Source organism: Mastomys coucha, unplaced genomic scaffold (genome assembly GCF_008632895.1).
Source record: "Mastomys coucha isolate ucsf_1 unplaced genomic scaffold, UCSF_Mcou_1 pScaffold2, whole genome shotgun sequence".
NCBI classification, from domain to species: domain Eukaryota; kingdom Metazoa; phylum Chordata; class Mammalia; order Rodentia; family Muridae; genus Mastomys; species Mastomys coucha.
In genome coordinates, this window is record NW_022196902.1 from 13,351,210 (window position 1) to 13,371,757 (window position 20,548).

The following is a 20,548-nucleotide window of genomic DNA, read 5'->3' on the forward strand; positions in this document are numbered from 1 at the left end:
GGGGAACTTTATTTTCTTCCTCCTACTTTTGGTAATAACATAGTTTGATATCATCTTAGTCTTTAGTATATATTTTGAAGTAAATATTAAAGAATTGAAAGTAGACAGCTTAAAAGCAAATGGCAGTTATAAGAACTATAATTTAACTTTTTTATTAAAAATAACTTTTAATACAGAATTTTTCATCCTATAGAGTATATTTTGATCTATTTCTCCTCCCCCATCTTCTTGCACCTCCACACTTATCTAGCTCCTTGTCTTCTTTCTCTCTTTCTTTAGAAAACAAACAGGCCAATTTTAAAAAAAAAAAAAAAAGAACTAAAATAAAGCAAAGTAAACAGACCAATAGAGTGGGGGAAGGAAAAATACAAAACACACATATACACACATGTACACACACAAAACCCATAAAAGCATTAAATCAGAATCATAATAAATAAGCAAGAGAGAAGTTAAGTTTAAAAAACAAATAAAAGCATTATGTGATAAAGAATCTCCAAAGCAGCCAGGCGGTGGTGACACACACCTTTACTCCCAGCACTTGGGAGGCAGAGGCAGGTGGATTTCTGAGTTCGAGGCCAGCCTGGTCTACAGAATGCGTTCCAGGACAGCAGAGAGACCCTGTCTAGGAAAAAAAAAAAAAAAAAAAAAAAAAAGACAAAACAAACAAACAAACAAACAAAAAAACAAAACCACACAATCACCAAAGCACCACCAAGTTCTGTGCTGGCCATCTGCCGCTGGGCATGGGGCCTCCCTGAAGTCTGGCCATCTACTGCTAGGCATGGGGCCTCCCTGAAGTCTGGTCTGTATGTCCACTGAGACTCCACTGCAGAAAAGTAGTTTGTACTAAGCTAGCACTTACCGATGGGGCCTCCCTGAAGTCTGGTCTGTATGTCCACTGAGACTCCACTGCAGAAAACTAGTTTGTACTAAGCTAGCACTTACCGATTGTAGATAGCCTCTGCGGTAGGGGTTGGGGGCTGAGTCTACTGCTCTTCTCAGCACTGGGCCCCCATCTTGCTTGAACCTGTTGCAGGCCTATGCCTGCTGCCATGGTCTCTGTGAGTCCCGTGTGTCCATCAGTCCTGTCTGGAAGACACTGTTTCCTTGGCATTCCCCTCTGGGCTCTGAGTCTTGCAGCCTCCTTGTCTGGATCCCTGAGGGGAGGTGTCTGATGGAGACATCACATCTGGAGCTGAGGATTCCAAGGCCTCTAACTGCACACCGCCCAGCCATGGTCTCTGTGTTGGTCCCTGTCTCCTGCAGGAGGAAGCCTCTCTGCTGGTGGCTAAGTGAAGCACAGATCTGACTCCCAGAATAGGATATTCTTTAAAAAACTGACTTCTCTTTAAATCAAGGTGTAGGACATTTCTAAATCTTGATTATGCCTAAAATTTTCTATGCTTATAATTTCCCTTTAGAACTCAGTAGTGCTTTTGTCTGTGGCACCAAACTCGGCTAATAACTAAATCTAAAAAGCAAATAGTGCTCTTTTATGAGTGTTGTAGCTAATCCTGTGTAGATAAATGTTCTGTGTGCATTGCTCTTCTGCTGGGAAAGACAGTGAATAAAAACTAAGCACAGACTAAGTGACAAGCAATGAGGAGAAGATGACCTAGTCAGCGCTTCACTAGGTGACAAAATGTTTTGAGATATCAGTGGATAATGCGGAAAGGTTTACCTGACTCAGTTCTCAGAGGCTGTGACCCTCTGGCCCCCTTGGCTTCGAACCTGTGACAAAGCACAGTAACACAGCAGGTGGTGGGCAATAGAGCGCACCTGCTCCCTTGTGGTATCCGGGGAGCAGAAAGACCTTGACCCCATTACCACCTTCCCACGTACACCACTGGCAAAGCACTGGACCCTGCTTAGCCATCGCTCAAGCTTTCATGGTGCGTACAGGCAAGTTTAAGATCCAGACTAATGGGGGGTGGGGAGGGTAGAGTCACATGCAGAGTAAGGTTGGTCGCTCTTTATTTTTAACTTTATTATTGAATGTGTTTGTGTGCATGGTTGGAGGTGAGGTGCATTGTGGAGGTCAGAGGACAATTTTACATGGATTCTAGGGATCGTATTCAGGTCGCCAGGTCTGTGCAGCAACTGCCTTTACCCCACAAGCTCTCACTGGCCCAACAGTCGGTATTTAAATAGATTAGCCAGAGTTTTAACCATGAAAGACAGTGTTGTATAGAGAATAGGATCCCCAAACAAGAGCCAAGGCAGGACTGTCCTTTGTGCAAACACACTATGTGTGTGCATGTGTGTAAGTGCACATGTGTGTGTATGTGCATGTGTGTGTAAGCGAGAGAGCATGCACATTCATGCACTTTTGGCCTTGCCAGTGTCATATGTGGCATGTTTTATTAGACACACATCTAGCTGCCCTAGATCGATGTCTATGGCATGTGATAGTGTGTGGTAGTATAAGCAAGCTTGAGCCTCTTGCACATGTGGAGGAGATTTAGCAAATGTTGGAAATTATTGCCCCAGTTTTGTTTTGTTTTCTTCATAGAAATTAGTTCAATGTGTAATTATCTGTTAGTTAGCATAGTTAAATTATTTGGATAGTAGTTTAAAAATATTTAAATATCTAGTGACTTTATATATTCATAGCACATGCCTGCCGCATGCACTTGTGTGTGTGCTTTTTTTGTTTGTTTTTTGGTTTGTTTTTTTTTTTTTTCTTGTTTTTTGAGACAGGGTTTCTCTGTGTAGCCCTGGCTGTCCTGGAACTCACTCTGTAGACCAGGCTGGCCTCGAACTCAGAAATCCGCCTGTCTCTGCCTCCCAAGTGCTGGGATTAAAGGCGTGCACCACTACTGCCCAGAGTGAGACAGTCTTGATGTATAATAATGAGCTGTCCTCAGATTCAGCAGTCCTTCTCCCTCACCTTTCTGAGCACTGCCATTTTATATGTAGAGACTAAGAATATGACCCTACCTATTGTATGAATTATAATTTTTATTGGTGTTTGAGAAGAAATAGGACAGATCAGTTAAGAATGGCATAGACTGGGAGCTCTTCCCGAGCTGTGGGGAAGTGCATATCAGAGTCACAAATCTTTTTTTTATTAGATATTTTCTTTATTTACATGTCATACAATATCTTATTTCCCCTCCAAAAAAACAAGAATAAGAACAAACCCCTGTTCCCTCCCCCCTCCCCCTGCTCGCCACCCCACCCTCTCCTGCTTCCTGGCCCTGGCATTCCCCTACACTGGGGCATAAAACCTTCACAGGGCCAAGGGCCTCTCCTCCCGTTGATGAACAACTTGGCCATCCTCTGCTATACATATGCTGCTGGAGCCACGAGTCCCACCATGTGTACTCTTTGGTTGGTGGTTCAGTCCCTGGGAGCTCTGAGGGTACTAGTTAGTTCATATTGTTGTTTGTCCTAAGGGGCTACAAACCCTTCAGCTCCTTAGGTCCTTTCTCTGGCTCCTTCATTGGGGACCCTGTACTCGGTACAATATATGGCTGTGAGCCTCTACCTCTGTATTAGTCAGGCACTGTCAGATTCTCTCTGGAGACAGCTATATCAGGCTGGATTGTCCTTCCTGAAGTCTCTGCTCCATAGTTAGTCTCTGCAACTCCTTCCATGGGTATTTTGTTCCCCCTTTTAAGAAGAAATGAAGTGTCCACATTTTGACCCAGAGTCACAAATCTTATAAACTCCTCCCAGTCTTCTAATATACCAATGTCTCCAAAGTCAGGTTGTGAAGTAATATATTTGAATATGAATAATTTATCCCTGAAATGGTGTTTATTTTATTTTTACTTTGTGTGTGTGAATGTTTTGTCTGAATGTACATGTCTGCTCCACATAAGTGTGTCATGCCTGTAGAGGGCGTTTGATTCCTTGGAGCTAGAGTTACACACAGTTGTGAGCCATGATGTGGGTGCTGAGAATCAAACTGAGGTCCTCTGGAGCAGCCAGGGTTCTCAAGCACCAAGATAACTCTCCATCCCTCAAATAGTTTCTACTAATTATAAAGGGGGAAAAAACTGATGATTATAAGAAATTCATCTCTCCAATTGGGTAAAAATTACTACTTTTCAATAAGAATAACTTCTTTCATTTTAGTTTGCATGTTTTGTATAAGAATGTTTTGCCTGCATGTGTATATGTATGTCTGTACACCGTGTGTGTGCATTGCCCATGGAGACCAGAAGAGGGCATCAAATTCCATAGAACTTGAGTTACAGACAGCTGAGTGTGCTTGTGGGTTCTGGAACTTAAACCTGTGTCATCTGGAAGATCAGTCAGGGTCACAATCACTAACCATATCACCAGCCCCAGCCCTTTTAGCAAGCCAGTCAGTGTGTAAATATGAATATACACTACAAAAACTACTCATTCATGCATATTTGACATGTTTGTTGTTGTAGGTGTGTGGTTGATAAACCCAATGTGGAGATGAAAGCTAAAATAAGTGTAGGGTGTCCACTCTTCTTTCTGGGAACTTCACCATACATCTGATAAAGCTAAGGACTTTGCTATGTAAATTTACTTTATACAGTACCATTATCATATATGAAAGTTCATAAAGGTAATAGGAAAACCATCTAAAGAATGCTCATATTTAGATATCCCTAATTATACCAAAAATGCCTTAAGCAAGCTTTGTATCTCCAGCACCCGTTCAAGATTCATATTTTCATTGGTGGTTATATTATTCGTATCAGTTGTATTAGCATCAGTTTCAGTTAACCTAGAAAGAAAAAGTGCTTGGGCTAATTGTCTTATAAAATGTCAGTGTTTTAAATTTATCTATTTCATTGTGGTTTCATTCAGGCAAAACTTGTGGCCATACTATGAGTGATAATCACTTCTACACATCTTATCAAGTGTCATGTGTTGTCAGGGTGTCCCTTCCACTACTGCTGCTGGTAAGTTTAGTCTTTGATGAAGGAAGTGGACATCAGATCTCTCCATTATGAAAATAAAGTGGCCCCGTTTCAGTTACTGCATTCTCTAGGTGTGTGAATGTTCTCTTCCCAAAAGAGACTTGCTGAGTAGTGCCAGCTTCTCAAGTTTCCTAGTAAGAGGAATATAAAATGCCACTTCTCCAAAGTAACCATTCCCTCCCACTTTAGGGCAGATCACAGTTAGACTCCATGCCCACCATGGTGGGAACATGGCAGCAGGCAGGCATGGCACTGGAGCAGTAGTTGAGAGCTCACAACTTGAGACAAAACTACAAGGCAGAGAGACAGGCACTGAGAATGGCATAGACTTTTGGAACCTCAAAGCCTGCCCCCCCATCCCATGACACACCTCCTCCAACAAGGCCATACCTTCTAATACTTCCCGAACAGTCCACCAACTGGAAACCAAGTATTCAAACAAGTGAGTCTGTGAGGGCCATTCTCACTTGTCACCTCAGCTACCAACTCCAAATATAAGCTGCTCTGATGCTCGTTCAGAGATGCTTTTGTCTGTGAGTAGAATGATAAGTCATTAGAAGCTGGTGTAATACTATGTCCACTTAGCACTGTAATAGTAGTAGATTCTCTCCTAGGGCCTAGGTTTTTCTAGGCGGGGTTTCTCTGTGTAGCCCTCGCTGTCCTGGAACTCACTCTGTAGACTACGCTGGCCCCGAACTCAGAAATCCGACTGCCTCTGCCTCCCAAGTGCTGGGATTAAAGACGTGCACCACCACCGCCCAGCTGGTTCTTAGTCTTATAGTGGTGCCAGGTATAGGCATATACTTGTGAAGAGAAACTTAAATCCTATGGGGCGTGGTCAGTGGCCCCCAGGACCTTTGGGCCACTGTTGCGGTGGACATGTCTTGGCAGAGTCAGTGTAGCCCAGTCTTCCCAGCTGGACATGACTGGTGGTTACAGGTCTCTTCTGGCAGCCCCTTATCACCTTCTAGCACTATGAAAACTTGTTGGAAAGAAGGGAGCTTCCATGTCAGTACCAGCTTTATTTCACCATGTATGTGACACGAATACGTGGTGTCTTCAGCACTTGTAGGAATCTTACCATAGATTCTAGAGGGTAGCCAGGAGCGGTGGCAGTGGTCTGTAATATAGGGGTCTAGAGGACTTTGCTGGGCAGCAGCTCCAAAAGAAGTCACTGGTTCCAGCACTGGGCTTCCTGCGTCTTACACTGGGATAGCTGGTAGTGTGTGACCATGTGTATGTGTGCATATTTGTGTGCTCCTGTAAGCTTGTACAGTAGCGGGTTTCCATGTGTATTTTTTGAAGTCTTTGGTGTTAGAAGCTCTTTCCCACCCTCCATCCTCTACCCTATACCACATTCCCAAACTGCAGTATAACTCTTCCTGTTCCATTAACTTCCTTGAGCCCTTTATAACAGTGTATTTTTCTCCTTTTCCGTGAAAGCCCCTCTCCCTCATGGCCTCTTAGTAATTTTCTGACCTTTATGGCTATTCCAAATTACACACACATATCTGAAATTTCAAAGCTCTTATCCACAGATAAGAGAAGATGTGATGTTTGTCTTTCTGGGGCACAGCTCTCGTAATGATTGTTTCAGACTTCACCCATTTACTTGAAATGTTCACATTTTGTCTCAATAGCTGAGTGGCATTCCATTGTGTAAATATACCATATGTTTAGGCTGTTTCAGTTTCCCGGTTGTTGTGAGTACAGCAGCAGTAGGCATGGATGAGCAGGTGTGTCTCACAGGAGATGGAATACTGTAGGTGTGTGTATTCCCAGGAAAGATTAACTGGATCATATGGTAGACTTAGGAGAAACTTCCACACAATTTTCATCATGAGTAGATCAGTGTATACTCTCAGCAGCAGCAAATGAGTGTCCTCTTCCCACACCCAAGCCTCCTCCTCCTCTTCCTCCTCCTCCTCCTCCTCCTATCCTCATCCTCCTCTTCCTCTTCTTCTCCTCCTCTTCTTCCTCTTCTTCCTCCTCCTCCTCTTCTTCTTCCTCCTCTTCCTCCTCTTCCTCATCCTCATCCTCCTCTTCCTCCTCATCCTCATCCTCCTCTTCCTCCTCTTCTTCCTCCTCCTCCTCCTCTTCCTCCTCCTCCTCTTCCTCCTCCTCTTCCTCCTCCTCCTCATCCTCCTCTTTCTCTCCTCCTCCTCCTCCTCCTCTTCCTTTTCCTCCTTTTCCTCCTCCTCTTCCTCCTCCTCTTCCTCCTCCTCCTCTTCTTCTTCCTCTTTCTCCTTCTCCTCTTCCTCCTCCTCTTCCTCCTCCTCCCCCTCTGTCATTCTGACTTTGGTTAGATGAAATCTCAGAGAAGTTTTAATTTGCAATTCTCTGATGTCCAAGGACATTGAACACTTTTAAGTGTTTCTTAGTGGTTTGTATTTCATGTTTTGAGAACACTGTTTAGTTCTGTGCTACATTTTTTATTGGGTTTTCTCTTATTTTTTCCAGTTCATTTTATATTTAAATTCTAACCCTCTGTGTTGCTGGTAAAGATTTCAGCAGTTCTGTAATCCTCCTCTGTGATTGAGTAATGGCATCCTTGGCCACATAGAAATTTTGATTTCATGAGGTCTTGCTTATTAGTTGTTGGTTGTGATTCCTGAGCTGACAGGGTCCTGTACAGAAAACTCTGTGCAAATGACTTCGAGCATAGTCCTACGTTCTCCTCTCAGAGTCAGGGTATTGGGCCTTTTGTAGTTTCCTATGGAAGATTTTTTTTTCAGTTTATGTGGAGAATTCTATTGGAATATTAATTAAGATTATACTGAATCTATAGATTGTCTCTGGAAGAATGGCCATTTTCACAGTATTAATCCTGTCCTATCAATCCATGAGCGTAGATGGACTTCCCATCTTCTGATATCTTCTTCAATTGCTTTCTTCTGTGTATCTTAAAATTTTCACTGTACAAATCTGTCACTTCTTTGGTTAGATTTCGTCCACGTTTTGTTGTTGTTGTTGCTGCTGCTGGCCGCTGTTCCTGTTGTTGAAGCTATTTTGAATAGTGTTGCTCCCTTGATTTCTTTCCTGCTGTTTGTCCTTTGTATATATGAAAACTACTGACTTTTGTGTGCTATTTCTCCTTTCTCATGCATTGCTGAATGTGTTTATCAGTTGTAGAAATTTTCTGGTACCATCTTTAAGATTGTTTACATATACAATGAGATCATCTGCAGTAAAGATACTTCCTTCCACATATGTGGCTGCTCCACCTAAGACTTGGGCTGCGTCAGACAGGAGTGGAGAAAGCCATGCCTGCCCATGTGTCCTGTAGCACGGACCACTTGGCCTCTGTGTGTTTCCCTGCTTGTGATGTTCAAGGATCACTTTCTCCTGCTCCACAGATGGTTCACTTTTTAAAAAATCGTTTTGATGCTACAAATGGATAATGGAATTCAGAAACTACATTCTAGGACTCAGCACACTGGCTACTGTTGGTGAGAAATTACTCCCAGGTCCTCTCACTCCAGAGACATAGCTAGGAAGTAAAGATTTTAAAAATGACTTTATAGTGAAACTGCCGCTTCAAGTTTAAATTACATTTATATTTGTCTGCTTTGGTTTTTTTATAACATGAACTTGTCATCTATCAAAAACAAAGGTTATAAATATTTTCTCTACTTTTCCATTTAACTTTGAAATAAAAAAAAAAAGTTTTGTTTAGAGGAGGCTTCCCCATAAATAAATAAAATAATTTTAAAAAGATAGGCCTAATCCAAAGGACAAAAAGAAAAAGGAAGAAGAGGAGGAAGAGAAGGAAGAGGAGGAGGAGGAGGAGGAGGAGGAGGAGGAGGAAGGAGAGGAGGAGGAGGAGGAAGAAGAGGAGGAAGAGAAGGAGGAGGAGGAGGAGGAGGAAGAAGAGGAGGAGGAGGAGGAGGAGGAGGAGGAAGAAAGGAGGAGGAGGAAGAGGAGGAAGAGGAGGAAGAAATAATAATAATAATAATAATAATAATAATAATAATAATAATAATAATAATAATTTCCCTATACCTGGGTATACCAACATCACAGTTACCTGTGTTCATCTAAATTGGATGGCCTCATTTTCAGTAATTATCTGGTATGTTAGAATACATTATATTTGCAGAGATTGTGAAGACTAGAATATATTATGTTGGTATAGATTGTCACATAGAATTCAAGGCAACTCTTTTAGTTTGTTTTGTTTTGTTTTGTTTTGATTTGTTTTGTTTCAAGACAGGGTTTCTCTGTATAGCTCTGGCTGTCCTGGAACTCACTCTGTAGACCAGGCTGGCCTTGAACTCAGAAATCCATTTGCCTCTGCCTCCCAAGTGCTGGGATTAAAGGAGTGCGCCACCACTGCCCAGCAAGGCAACTCTTAAGAAGGAAAACATTTAACTGGGGCTAGCCTGGAATTCAGAGGTTTAGTTCATTATCATCATAGTGGGAAGGTTGGCAGTGTGCAGGCAGACATGGTGCTGGAGTGGCAGCTCAGAATCCTACATCTGGATCCCCAAGCAGCACAAAGAAAGAATAACACTGAGCCTGGCTTGAGCTTCTGAAACCTCAAAGCCCACCCACAGTGACACAGTTCCTCCAACAGGGCCACACCTTCTAACAGTGCCACTCCCTGTGAACCTGAGGGGGCCATTTTCATTCAAACCATCACAGCAAGTAACCAAACCATAATTCATTTATTCTCAACCTACTGTGCCTCCTATGTTGTCTGATGGAATTTCTTTCTCTCAGGAAAGGTCCGTGATGTGTCTAGGCTTTCAGATGATTACTGGAGGCCCACTTCCACAATGGGAGTAACTTCCCTTAAGTATCTGGATACCACGGCTTAGTCAAATGACAGGGAAGGTCATCTGTAACACAGTAAACCATGTGTGTGTTTCCATTGTTGTATGCTGATAAATGTAAAGCCAGATTGAAATGTAGACTTTTAAAGTAAGATCTACTTAGAAGAGGAAACTGTTTCAGATTTCCTCTATGACTGTCTCTTTGTGTATGTCTTTAACTTCAGTCTTCAACAAATATGTACTACTGTCTTTTCAAACTGTTAGTTCTTTATGCAGTTGAAATTTAAAGCTAAGCTAATTTATGTAATCTATTTCTAAAATTTTTCCTTTGGGGGTCTGAGAAGTGGGGGTTAGAGAGCTTGCCATGCAAGCCCTCAAGGATTTGAGGAGTTCAGATCTCCAGTACCCAAGCTTATGCAAGATGGGTATGACATCCTGCCAGTAATCTCAGAACCAAGCAGTGGAGACAAGATCATAGAGCAAGCTAGATTAGTCATTGATAGTCTGTAAACTCTGGCTTTAAGTGAAAGACCCTACTTTATATAAGGTAGCAAGCAATGGAGGAAAATACCAAATGTCAAGATCTGGCCTTACACACACACACACACACACACACACAAACAAACACATGGACACACTTGCAAGAAAATGTAGTTTTCAACATTTTCTACTCTTGAAATTGAAAACTGACATCTAGAAGGTTTTTTTTTCTTACTGTAATTGTGCAAACTCTAATGATGTAAATGAGGGGAAAGTTTTGTTTTTATCATTTTAAATTACATTTTATCTCTGACTAAACAAGATCACTCTTATTTGAAAGTAAATGGGCCATGCCAAACTCTTCTCATTGATTGCAGCTACAAAAGTTAGAAGAGGCAGTAGATGGTAGAAATTGTTGCTCCAAAGGCGGGGGCCCTGGGCTGGTGGCCTGCCTGAGGCTCTCTCTCTCTCCCTGGTGGCAGGGGGCCTGCTGCTGAGGCCTGGGTCTCTCTCTCCCAGTGCTGACCTGTTTGCTGCACGGTGCCTTAATTAAAAAGGAGGCAATGAATAAATGAATTATTTTATTGTAGGAAGGACAGAACATGCTGGTTAAGTAAAGAGAAGGAAAGGAGAGGAAGGAGAAAGAGAAAGGAGAGGAGGAAGGCAAGAGAAGAGAACAAAGAGCAGAGAGGAGAGAGAGAGCAAGAGAGGGAGAGTAAGAGGGGAGAAATGTCAGAGAGTGAGGGAGCAAGAGAACAAGAGTAAGAAAGGAAGCAAGAGAGTGAGGAAGTAAGAGAGTGAGGAGGGGGCAAACCGCCCCTTTCATTGTATGGGGCGTGGCATGCCTGGCTTGTGGTCAGATGACTGGGTATAAGGTCCAGCTAGAATGTTGGGAGCTTGAGGCATTGTCTGTACACATCTCCTGCAGGGGCAGGTTGAGGGGTCTGGGCTGAAATCTGAGCCATTGGTCTCAGGAGCTATCACCAAACTCCTACCATCCCTTGTGAACAAATTTACTTTGCTCAGTGGGTCTCCGGGGTTCTCAGGTGGCCGCTCTACTGGACCCCAGATGTCAGAACTGCCCACTGCCCCACAAGTAGTTGCAGAAATTGACAAGAACCAAAATTGTTTAAATGTTTTGCAGTTTTATATTTGTCTTTTTTTCACTCAGAAGTAAGATTAATCTGTAAATGAATGTCTTTTTCTCAAAGTTAAGGACTTTACATGTAAGGAAAAGAAAACCTGCTTTTTTTGCTCTGTATTTTTTTTTCGTGCAGAACATTTCCATTTTATTATACTAGTTTGTGTTTTATCTGACTCTCAAATAGCTACTCAATAAGTATTAGCCAAGTGCTTCATATGATATAGCAAACAGTAGGGACCAAAAATGTGGGAGGTGCTGCTTTCGTGTTGCTTGAAGGCTTGTTTCGTACCTGGGGTTTACTGAGTAGCTGGGGCTGCATCAGTTTTTAGTTCTAACTGTGGAGGACTAATGTGGACATATTCAGTATCCTCGGGCTGGGATTAGTGGTGTGTGTCACCATACCAAGCCCTAAGGGAAAAAAGGTTAAAGGAAGCAAAGCTGCATTCTTAAATATATGATGCTTTATTTTAAAGATATTATTTGAAAGTGATATAAAGCTATAGTTTGTCTTAATCTCATTTCATACATTTTCATTAAAGAGGGTTAAATAAATACTTGCATAGTATTTATGTACATAGCCTTTTGCTTAAACTGGGAATTTTGCTAATTGCTACTGTAGACTTTATGGCTCTCATCTCCAAGGTCTGTGTGACAGCCATTAGTGTTATTGGACCCAAACCATTCTTGTTAACTGTTACAGTGTTCCAGCCCATATGTTAGTTTGTAATGTACAAACATTAGAGAGTAAATGAGACCAGCACCTGTGTTCACTTTAAGTCTGAGCCTGGCTTTGATACTACTAGTGTCTTACAGATCAGATGCAGATGGTATGACTTCACAGGCTATTTATCACAAAAAAATGCAATAAAGAAAACTAGGAACAGAAACATAAATCCACCTGTGTTAAAAGGATGGATGTCCAGATGACCCCTCGTTGGTACCATTGTAAAGAGAAGAATCAGAACGACCTTTCTGTTATTGGATGGTGACTGAATAAGTCACAGAATGCATCACAGTAGGATCCATTGGAGAAAAGTTCAAATGGATTTGTTTATTTTTTTTTTTTTTGAGGGAATCAAGGAGCATGGTTCTTTCACAGCTTAAATCCAGTGGCCTCTCAGCAGAAATAAACTTTTGCTGGAAGAATGGTAGACCTTTCATGCTGAGAGGAGGCTCCGAATACATCTTAAAACATCACTAGATGCCACGTGAATGGGAAAACTGGCCTAGCGAACCTTGAACCTTAAATTGGGCATCGTAGCTGAACTCATCAGCTGTTCCTGACCAAGGAATTTGTGACAGTTTGGCAGAACCCTGCCATCTAAAGAGTGCTTCTTTCTTAGAAACTCTGCAAGGCAGAGTTGACATAATGTTTTAAAAATAAAATGGACATAATAACAAACTGTGGTTCTTTCCCTTCCACAGCATTTATCAGCATAGAAAGAGGGCCTTTTGTGCGCCATGTTGATCCACCACCAATGGTAAGGCAGTCTTTCTCTATTGTTAAAACTGCTAAGAAACTATAGCATAGTACTGGCTAGTGACATAAAATGCCATGTTGAAAACTCTTTTAACTTCTCCATTCCAAAGTTAGAGCCCTACAAGAAAATCAACTTCATGTCTTCCAATTAAAGGAAACCTAGTTTTTGCCAAAACATAGGAAAATAAGAGACAATCTCTTATGGCCTTATTCACTTTTTAACCTAAAATAATTTATACTTTTAATAATGTAAGTATATAATATAATATTTGCTCATAAAATGAATTATTTTCTGGAATAGTGTTATTTAGAATGGATATTTTATAATAGTAAAAGACTTCCTTAATTTATCATTTCTCGTAAAGGTTGTATGCTGTATTATCATGGAAGTGAATTTTTACCTTTTATCCCTTTTCTATTAGTACTAGATAACAAAAGACATTTAATTATAATATTTACTACAGTAACATACATAGAATTATATTTCCTTAGTCTTATAATGTGCTTATATGAAATATACATAAATAACTAGTTTCCCGTTGAGATTTTCCTAAGATGATGTAACCTATACTACATCTGTTTTCCCTCCAACATAATCTTCTCACCCCTATCTAAGCTCCAAGCTCTTCACACAACTCACCATCATCTATTGTGAGAAACAATTTTAAATGAAATAAAGACAGTATTGAACTGTATTTTGATATTTTCTTAATAGTTGCCTCCTAGAAAATTGACTTCAGTTCTTTATTTGATTCGTTTAATGTATTTTATGAGTTAAGGTATGGTATGTATGAGATGGTAGTCACCAATATAATCATAAAAGGTATTCAGCTGTAGGACTACTCCTACATCCTTTAGTGTGTACGCTGAAACTGTAGCCGCAACGTTGTGTACATTTTATTCATTAGTAAAATTAGAAGCTTAGTTTAGGAAATTTGTTATTTTTAATGTATTTGAATAAAGTACTCAGTCCTTAGATTGTTTACATAGTTATTTTAACTTTAAAAGCATTCCTATGGCATTGGTGTTCTCATTTCTGTTTCAGTTCGTGTTATTAACTGGTTGACTATCAGAGCCTAATCCCCTGAAATCAGGAGCAGTCGTGTATTCATGGCAGTCCGACCCTGACCCCAGAACACTCTGATGCTCTAAGGAGCAGTCGTGTATTCATGGCAGTTCGACCCTGACCCCAGAACACTCTGATGCTCTGAGGCTGTGCCTAGGAGCCTTTTCTCCTGGACAATCATGAAGTAGGAGCGCCGTAGTGTCCGTACCATTTTTACCCTGTGTAGTCAACACACTTTGACCTTCCTGGTCTACATGGAAACTTCCCAGACCTGCAGCTTGCCCTTGTAGGTTTGCTGAGCTAGGACCAGCCACTTGGATGCTCCCTTGCTACAAACTAAGGGATGTGTGCCCACTCCTGCAGTCCTTCAGCCACTTCCCCACAGCATCACAAGTCTGTTCATTACCTGGTACCCTGGGGTCCTTGGGACAGATTAACTCTGATTTTCACAGAAATATAGTTCTGCATAACCTTTGTCCTTGAGCTCTTAAGATGTTTGAGACAAACATGTTTATGGAAAATATGAAGTAATCAATCAATCCTTTAAAATTATCAAGATGAAATATTTTTAAATCCAAATCTTGTATTCTTATGGCCTGAAGCAAGCCCATCATCAGGCCACTCTTTTGTGCTCCAGTCAGTGCCTCACAGAGCGCTGGATGCCACTGTACCTACTTACCCAGTGAGGCAAGTGAGGAGCAGAGAGTTCTCAGGCCTCTGACCCCAAAAGGATGTTTTCTCTGGTGCAGTTCTGAAGAGTTTTCAGTTAAATGTGTGCTACTTGTTGCTTGGATTGTTGGGTCACATAAGTAAATACAGAGTAGCCTGAAAATAAGACCACCTTTGTCCCTTCTCTTCCCAGCTTACTCATTTACTTTTCTATTTTTTTAGTTACATGAACTTTCTTTTTGTGGGGTGGGTGTTGTATACTATGCATACATAGTACCCTGTTTCTGTACTACCTTTAATAGAAAGGCTATGGCTGAATGGATTGATGGCTTCCATCAAAGTGACTCAGACTTCCCTTTTTATTCTGTGTGCTAACCTGGTGTTTTATCTTGTTCTAGAATTCAGGATTGCAAAGGTTAGGCAGGTGCTCCACCACTGAGCTATACTCCCAGCCCTGTACACGCTGAGTTCTTCATTTTGTTCACACCTAAGAGTACATTTTCAAGTTATTTTTTCAAGAGATGAATAAACAGAATAGAGATGAATTCCTTAAGTGTGCATATCTAAACTATATCTCTCAGTTGACTTTGCTTAGTCACATTTTTATTTGGGAGTGTAACCTTTTCTGCTTTTCTTTTCTTTTTTTTTTTTTAAGTTTTATTGCATTATGATGAGAAAAGTTACATGATTTCAATTTATCTGACTTTGTTAACATTTAAAAACATATTTTAAGTGAATAGAATTAAATCACATTCTTGTTTCCCTTTTTGTACCCCAACTCCTCCCAGAAAATCCCCTTCAATACCTACAATATCTTTTTTTGTCATATTCTTTAAAATTTATAAAATATTATAACAATAAAAATAAGTATTATAAAAGTTGTTTGATATAAAACAACAATCAACTTGTCTTATATAGATGCTTGTCTACAGCAATACTGAAAATACATGTTTTTCTCAATATAAACTTTAAATAACTCCAAACCTATTAACTGTATATTTCAAAATAATACATCACTACTAGTATTAAGCCCTTTCCTCTTTTAAAGATGTGATAGAAAATGATGTCTTCTGCCTCCTAGCACTTTGCCTATCATTTTTTTATATAACTAACCTGTTAGGCCTGCTTGTCCATCATAGATTTTATTTCATTTGTACCTAGTATCCTACCTAGGTCTGATGTGATGCTTAACACTGTAGCTTTCTTCTTGTTGACTGTTCTGATGAACAATATTCACTTGAACACTTCCTGAAAAGCAACAAGGAACATGTTCTTTACATTGGTAGGTCATATAGAGATAATTAGATTATGCCCTTTAAAGACTAGCCTCCCACCTGCTTAGAGCCTGTGGCAAGGTAAGGGGAACTAACTCATGAGCCCCAGGTCTTTCAGAAGTCCTGGTCTGAACTCTGAGAGCCAGGTGCAAAAGTTGGTCAATGGTTAAGTCTGCAAAAGCGTGAGTCCTTTATTTGCAAATCAGAAAGAAACACCTCCTAGTAAAGTCAGTGTTCCTCAGGAGCACAGTAAAACATACCTGCTCTTTAATATGCTGGCATGCACAGCATGTCATTGTATATTTTGTGGCAGATTATCATCCTTGAAGAAGACATTAAGACATAGTAAGCTGTGCCAAATATGGACATGCTCCTTTGTGGACTCTTATTTTTAATCTCCTCAATAAAATAATGCAAAATGCAAATAATATTTGTTGACCTGTTCTGATTAATGACTTGAATTTTTGCAAAGCTCTGCTTTCCAAATCTGTAACAATTACCAATATGCATTGATCTTAATTTGTTCAGTCATCCTATTACTGAGAACATGTTTTCTTTTAACATAAAGATTTGGAGTAGTTTATAAAATTACAGCTTATATTTTCTAAGAAGTTTATATTCACACATCTGCCACAACATGTTCAAGCAGAACCGTCTGTTTCCTTAGGCTTCTACCGGTTGTGAAATACTTACCATTTGCCAAAGTAGCCCTTTCATCAGAAGGATTTAAAATATCTTAACCTGACTTCACATTTAAATGTTAGCTCAGTTGTTGTTCTTAGATTCATTCTTTAGTTTAGCATTGAATTTTTATTGGCTTAACCGATAGATTTTGGTCATAACTTATTAGTAATAAACCATAATGTTTTAGACTTATTTTGTTACTTTCAAAACATTTGAGGTGACTGTGGTGTTGCTTGACCTCAACACTAAATTTGTTCGTAGATCTACTGATTGAATTACACAAAGTAAATTTTACAGTGTCTCTTTGGGATTTTATGATCTCTCTTATTCTGCAACATTTTGAGTCATTATTGCTATATTGTTATTATTCTTTATCCCTTTATGTAGACAAAATTCCTACATATTGTTTTACTGCACTTTGTGTAGTAGTCCTTATTTGTATACTTATATAAAAATACAACTGTTTCACATGCAATGTTTTATTTATGGATAAAAGTATGGATTTAAGTGAAATGTCTTGATTCAAAGGGCACATGTTATCTTCTCTGATGAGTAGCATTTTCCAGGAATTCATCGTATGTAAACTGAGGTGCACATGCCCCACAAAACTCATAAACTAGGACCTGTGGCTGCTCTCTCCTGTAGGTGATCGCAGGGTGGAGAGGGGACATGGAAACTATAAGCTTTTATAACTTGTTATAAAATCCTGTTGTCATTTATCAATGAAGTAGCAATTCAGAGCAGCTCTGCTAAAGTTTCTGTTGAAAAATCAAATACACATGCAAAATAGAATCTCTTTTAAAGCCATGGATGGCTGTTCATAATGACCATTTTCATTAAATATTCTCACTCTCTCCTTTGAACACTGAATTATAAAGCCTGTGTGAATTTTCCCATTGTCACTTTGCTGACATTTATGGTTTTCAAAGATTTCTCTCTCCTTTCTGCTTTGTGTTTTTAGTCTATCAAACTTATTCTAAAATTTTCCTGTCTGTGGAGCACTGTAAAGTAACAGTGGCAGGTACCGAATTCGAAAGTATCAGCAGATGCACAGTGTACATGGGAAGAGTGCATGGCGAGCACTATCCAAATACCAAAAAACAACCAACCAAACATACGTGTCTTCATAAACTAGGAACAACCAACCAAACATGCGTGTCTTCATAAACTAAGAACAACCAAACATGTGTGTCTTCATAAACTAGGAGCATGCCTTTGACTGTTTCTTATACTCATAAGAAAGGTGACCTGTATACAGCTACATCAGTATTAGATGACCAGCCAGGCTCAGAGCAATCACAGAAGGAGCCCCATGGCACCACAGCAGTGTGCACATAAGTAGGTACAAAACATGCCTGAGCGCTGTAAGAATGCCCAGGACTGAGTCATATAGAACTCTGGTTAGAGTAAGTGTGTGCTAAACTGGATCTTACATGGGGCGGGGGGAGAGAGAATTTAATATGTAATAGGTGTTCTAGAGCTGGCTGTTCATAATGACCATTTTCATTAAGTATCGTCACTTTCCCCTCTGACCACTGAATTAGGAAGGATGTGAGTGAGGTGACACAAGGCTGAAGGAACTGTGCAAGAGAGACAGGACTACATAGTTGTTGCTTACCCTTGCTGAATGTCATTGGCATTCCTGATTCCTTCCGTGGTTGTACCTACTTAGGTTTACATTTTAATTGTTTTGCACTCTATATTTGCTCCAATGATGGCTTTGTGCAGTCTCTGTGGTATTGGCATGTTTTACAGTGTCGCTTTATGAATTTTCTGTTCAAAGCATTAGGAAGGCATGAAACAGGCAGTGGCTACTGCTTTGGTTTTGGGCAATTAAGGGGTTTTCAGTCGTGTTTGAGGTTATTATTGAATGGTATTTGCAGTTTTATTTTGTGTTTAACAAAGTTGTAACTGCTTATCTTTTAAAACAGTATTTAGTGGTTAGTTAAAATTTATCTTTTGTAAAAAGCAAGATTAAATTTGATCTTTTAAAAAGAAGTAATGAAATATTCTACAACAGAAACCAAACAAAAGTAGATCATGTTGTTAAAGTGAAGAAAGCGTTCTTTAGAAAGGAAATCCATTGCCTGGCAGTTGTGGTACACACCTTTAACCCCAGCACTTCAGAAGCAGAGGCAGGAGGATCTCTGTGAGTTGGAGGCCAGCCAGGGCTATTCAGAGAAGCCCTGTCTTGAAGAAAGAAAAGAAAGCAAAGGAAAGGAAAACAATTAACATGAAATATCTGTTTTAGGATAAATGTAATGAAAGGGTATCAAACTAGAGACAGACAGAGACCCAGCGTTGGTGATACAACCCAGAGACCCTGGGTCTGTTCCCCAGCCTGGGAAAATAAATAAATAAGGACTATCACATTAGTACTGTATTGTCTGCCGCGACTCATGTTCAGACAGTAGGTTTCCTTTTTTTCTTTTTCTTTTGACAAATACGAGCTGACCAGGTTCCAACATCTGGGTGCTATCTACTCCGCCATCCTCGGCCAGCAGCAGAGGTGGCAGCGCAGCTGTAAGGACACAACACCCTTTGGTGGATTATAGAGATCCAATAAACTCCTTTTAAAAAGCAAAGCTTATTTTGTGATTGTTAGACATTGGACATCAGAAAGCTTCCTGGTCACATGTCTCCAACCTCAGTACACCGGAGGCAGGCTTCCCTAGGGATCCTTTGGGAATTTAGAGCATATTTTTACCAAACATGTAAATAAAGCATGATTATTTTCAGATATGTAGTTGGAGTTAACAGATCCATATATAAGGTCATCTTTATAACTTTGGGGATTCTAAAGAAATATTTTATTTGTAATAATATTCCTCTATGATTTGGAAAGTTCCTGAAAAGTTGAATAACAACACTTACCTCCAACATACTGAGCACCTCCTGTGTACCAAGCACTGTGTGAGATGTTTCTTGTAAGGGATTTCATTTTTCTATCATAATTCTATAAAATAACGGTATTCTCATTAATATCATTATTTGCCAAAGGAGAAACTGGGGCAAACAGTGTTTTAAGATCATCTGGAAACACTTTAATGTGTTAATGAATTATGGCAGCCATTATAAAGGCAGTAACATTAACTAAAAAGCAGAGTCAATCTTCATTAATAAATAACTAAATTCCTATGGTGCTCCATAGCACAAGGCAGATGTGAAAATCATGAGTTATTCTTATAACAACAGCAGTTAATCCTGTAAAACATTTGAAAGTCTTTTTATAGTCTGCTACATAGTGTCTGTCATCTCTTTTGACTTGCATAACATCACTGTAACACTTCTGAGGTAGGTGAAGAGCCAGGGTGACAGACTAGGCCACTGAGCACCACTGAAACCCTCAACAGAAAGAGCTACACTGGAGCAGGGTCGTGACTATCTGGAACACAGGCCAGTTCAAACCTTCCTGGGAAGCGCGCTAAGAGCCGTTCTCTGAAAGATTTCTCGTAAAGCATTCTGTCAACACACCAAGAAGTTTCAAGCAGATGATGATTTGAGATTAGTGGATATAATCTAGGTGATTTCCTAGGAAAGTGGCCTTGAGTTTTTCAGTAGCTGAGGGGTGAGAGACACAAAGTCAGAGTAATCTGGATGTGAGAAGGGGATCTTGGGGTTTGGTGGGAAGAACGGGGCCCAGAAGCTGTGGTTTTTCTAGTGCATAGACACAGTCACCTGTGACCTTGAGAAAGGAAATTGCAGGCACCTGCTGCTGTGCTGCCCGGCTCCCCACATGCCACAGACAGCTGTGAAGATGAGTGGGGGAATGAGAAGGTAGTTATGAGTGTCTCCAGTGAGGGAGAGGGACAGGCCGTCTGCACTCTTCCTCGGGATTCTGCACTTAACTATTGTTTTCCTTCTACTTAAGAAAAAAATCTTTATTATCAATATTTAGGGTGTTCTCATTTGAAAACCTACAGAAAACAAAACTAAAAATAAATATTGCTCAATATTCCTGCCTTCTCCAGGGCCTTCCCACTCACTCCAATTTGCAGTCCCAATGCTAAGAGCCAGTTCGTTGCCACAAATAAACCCTTGGAAATTGTGAGGCTTGTGTAGTTTC

At 40.3% G+C, this 20,548-nt stretch overlaps 1 protein-coding gene across 5 annotated transcripts in view; it reads left to right on the forward strand.

The window, feature by feature from the left end:
- Ahi1 (Abelson helper integration site 1) overlaps window positions 1-20,548 on the forward strand; it is a 141,471-nt gene that overhangs the window by 84,702 nt on the left and 36,221 nt on the right. For all 5 annotated transcript variants that reach the window (XR_004121562.1, XM_031380555.1, XM_031380557.1 and 2 more), the window contains one exon: window positions 12,735-12,790. Coding sequence is in view for 4 of the 5 variants with exons in the window: in XM_031380555.1 (XP_031236415.1) it covers window positions 12,735-12,790 (56 nt within the window). In the remaining variant the exon portion in view is untranslated. The remainder of the gene's footprint in view (window positions 1-12,734; window positions 12,791-20,548) is intronic.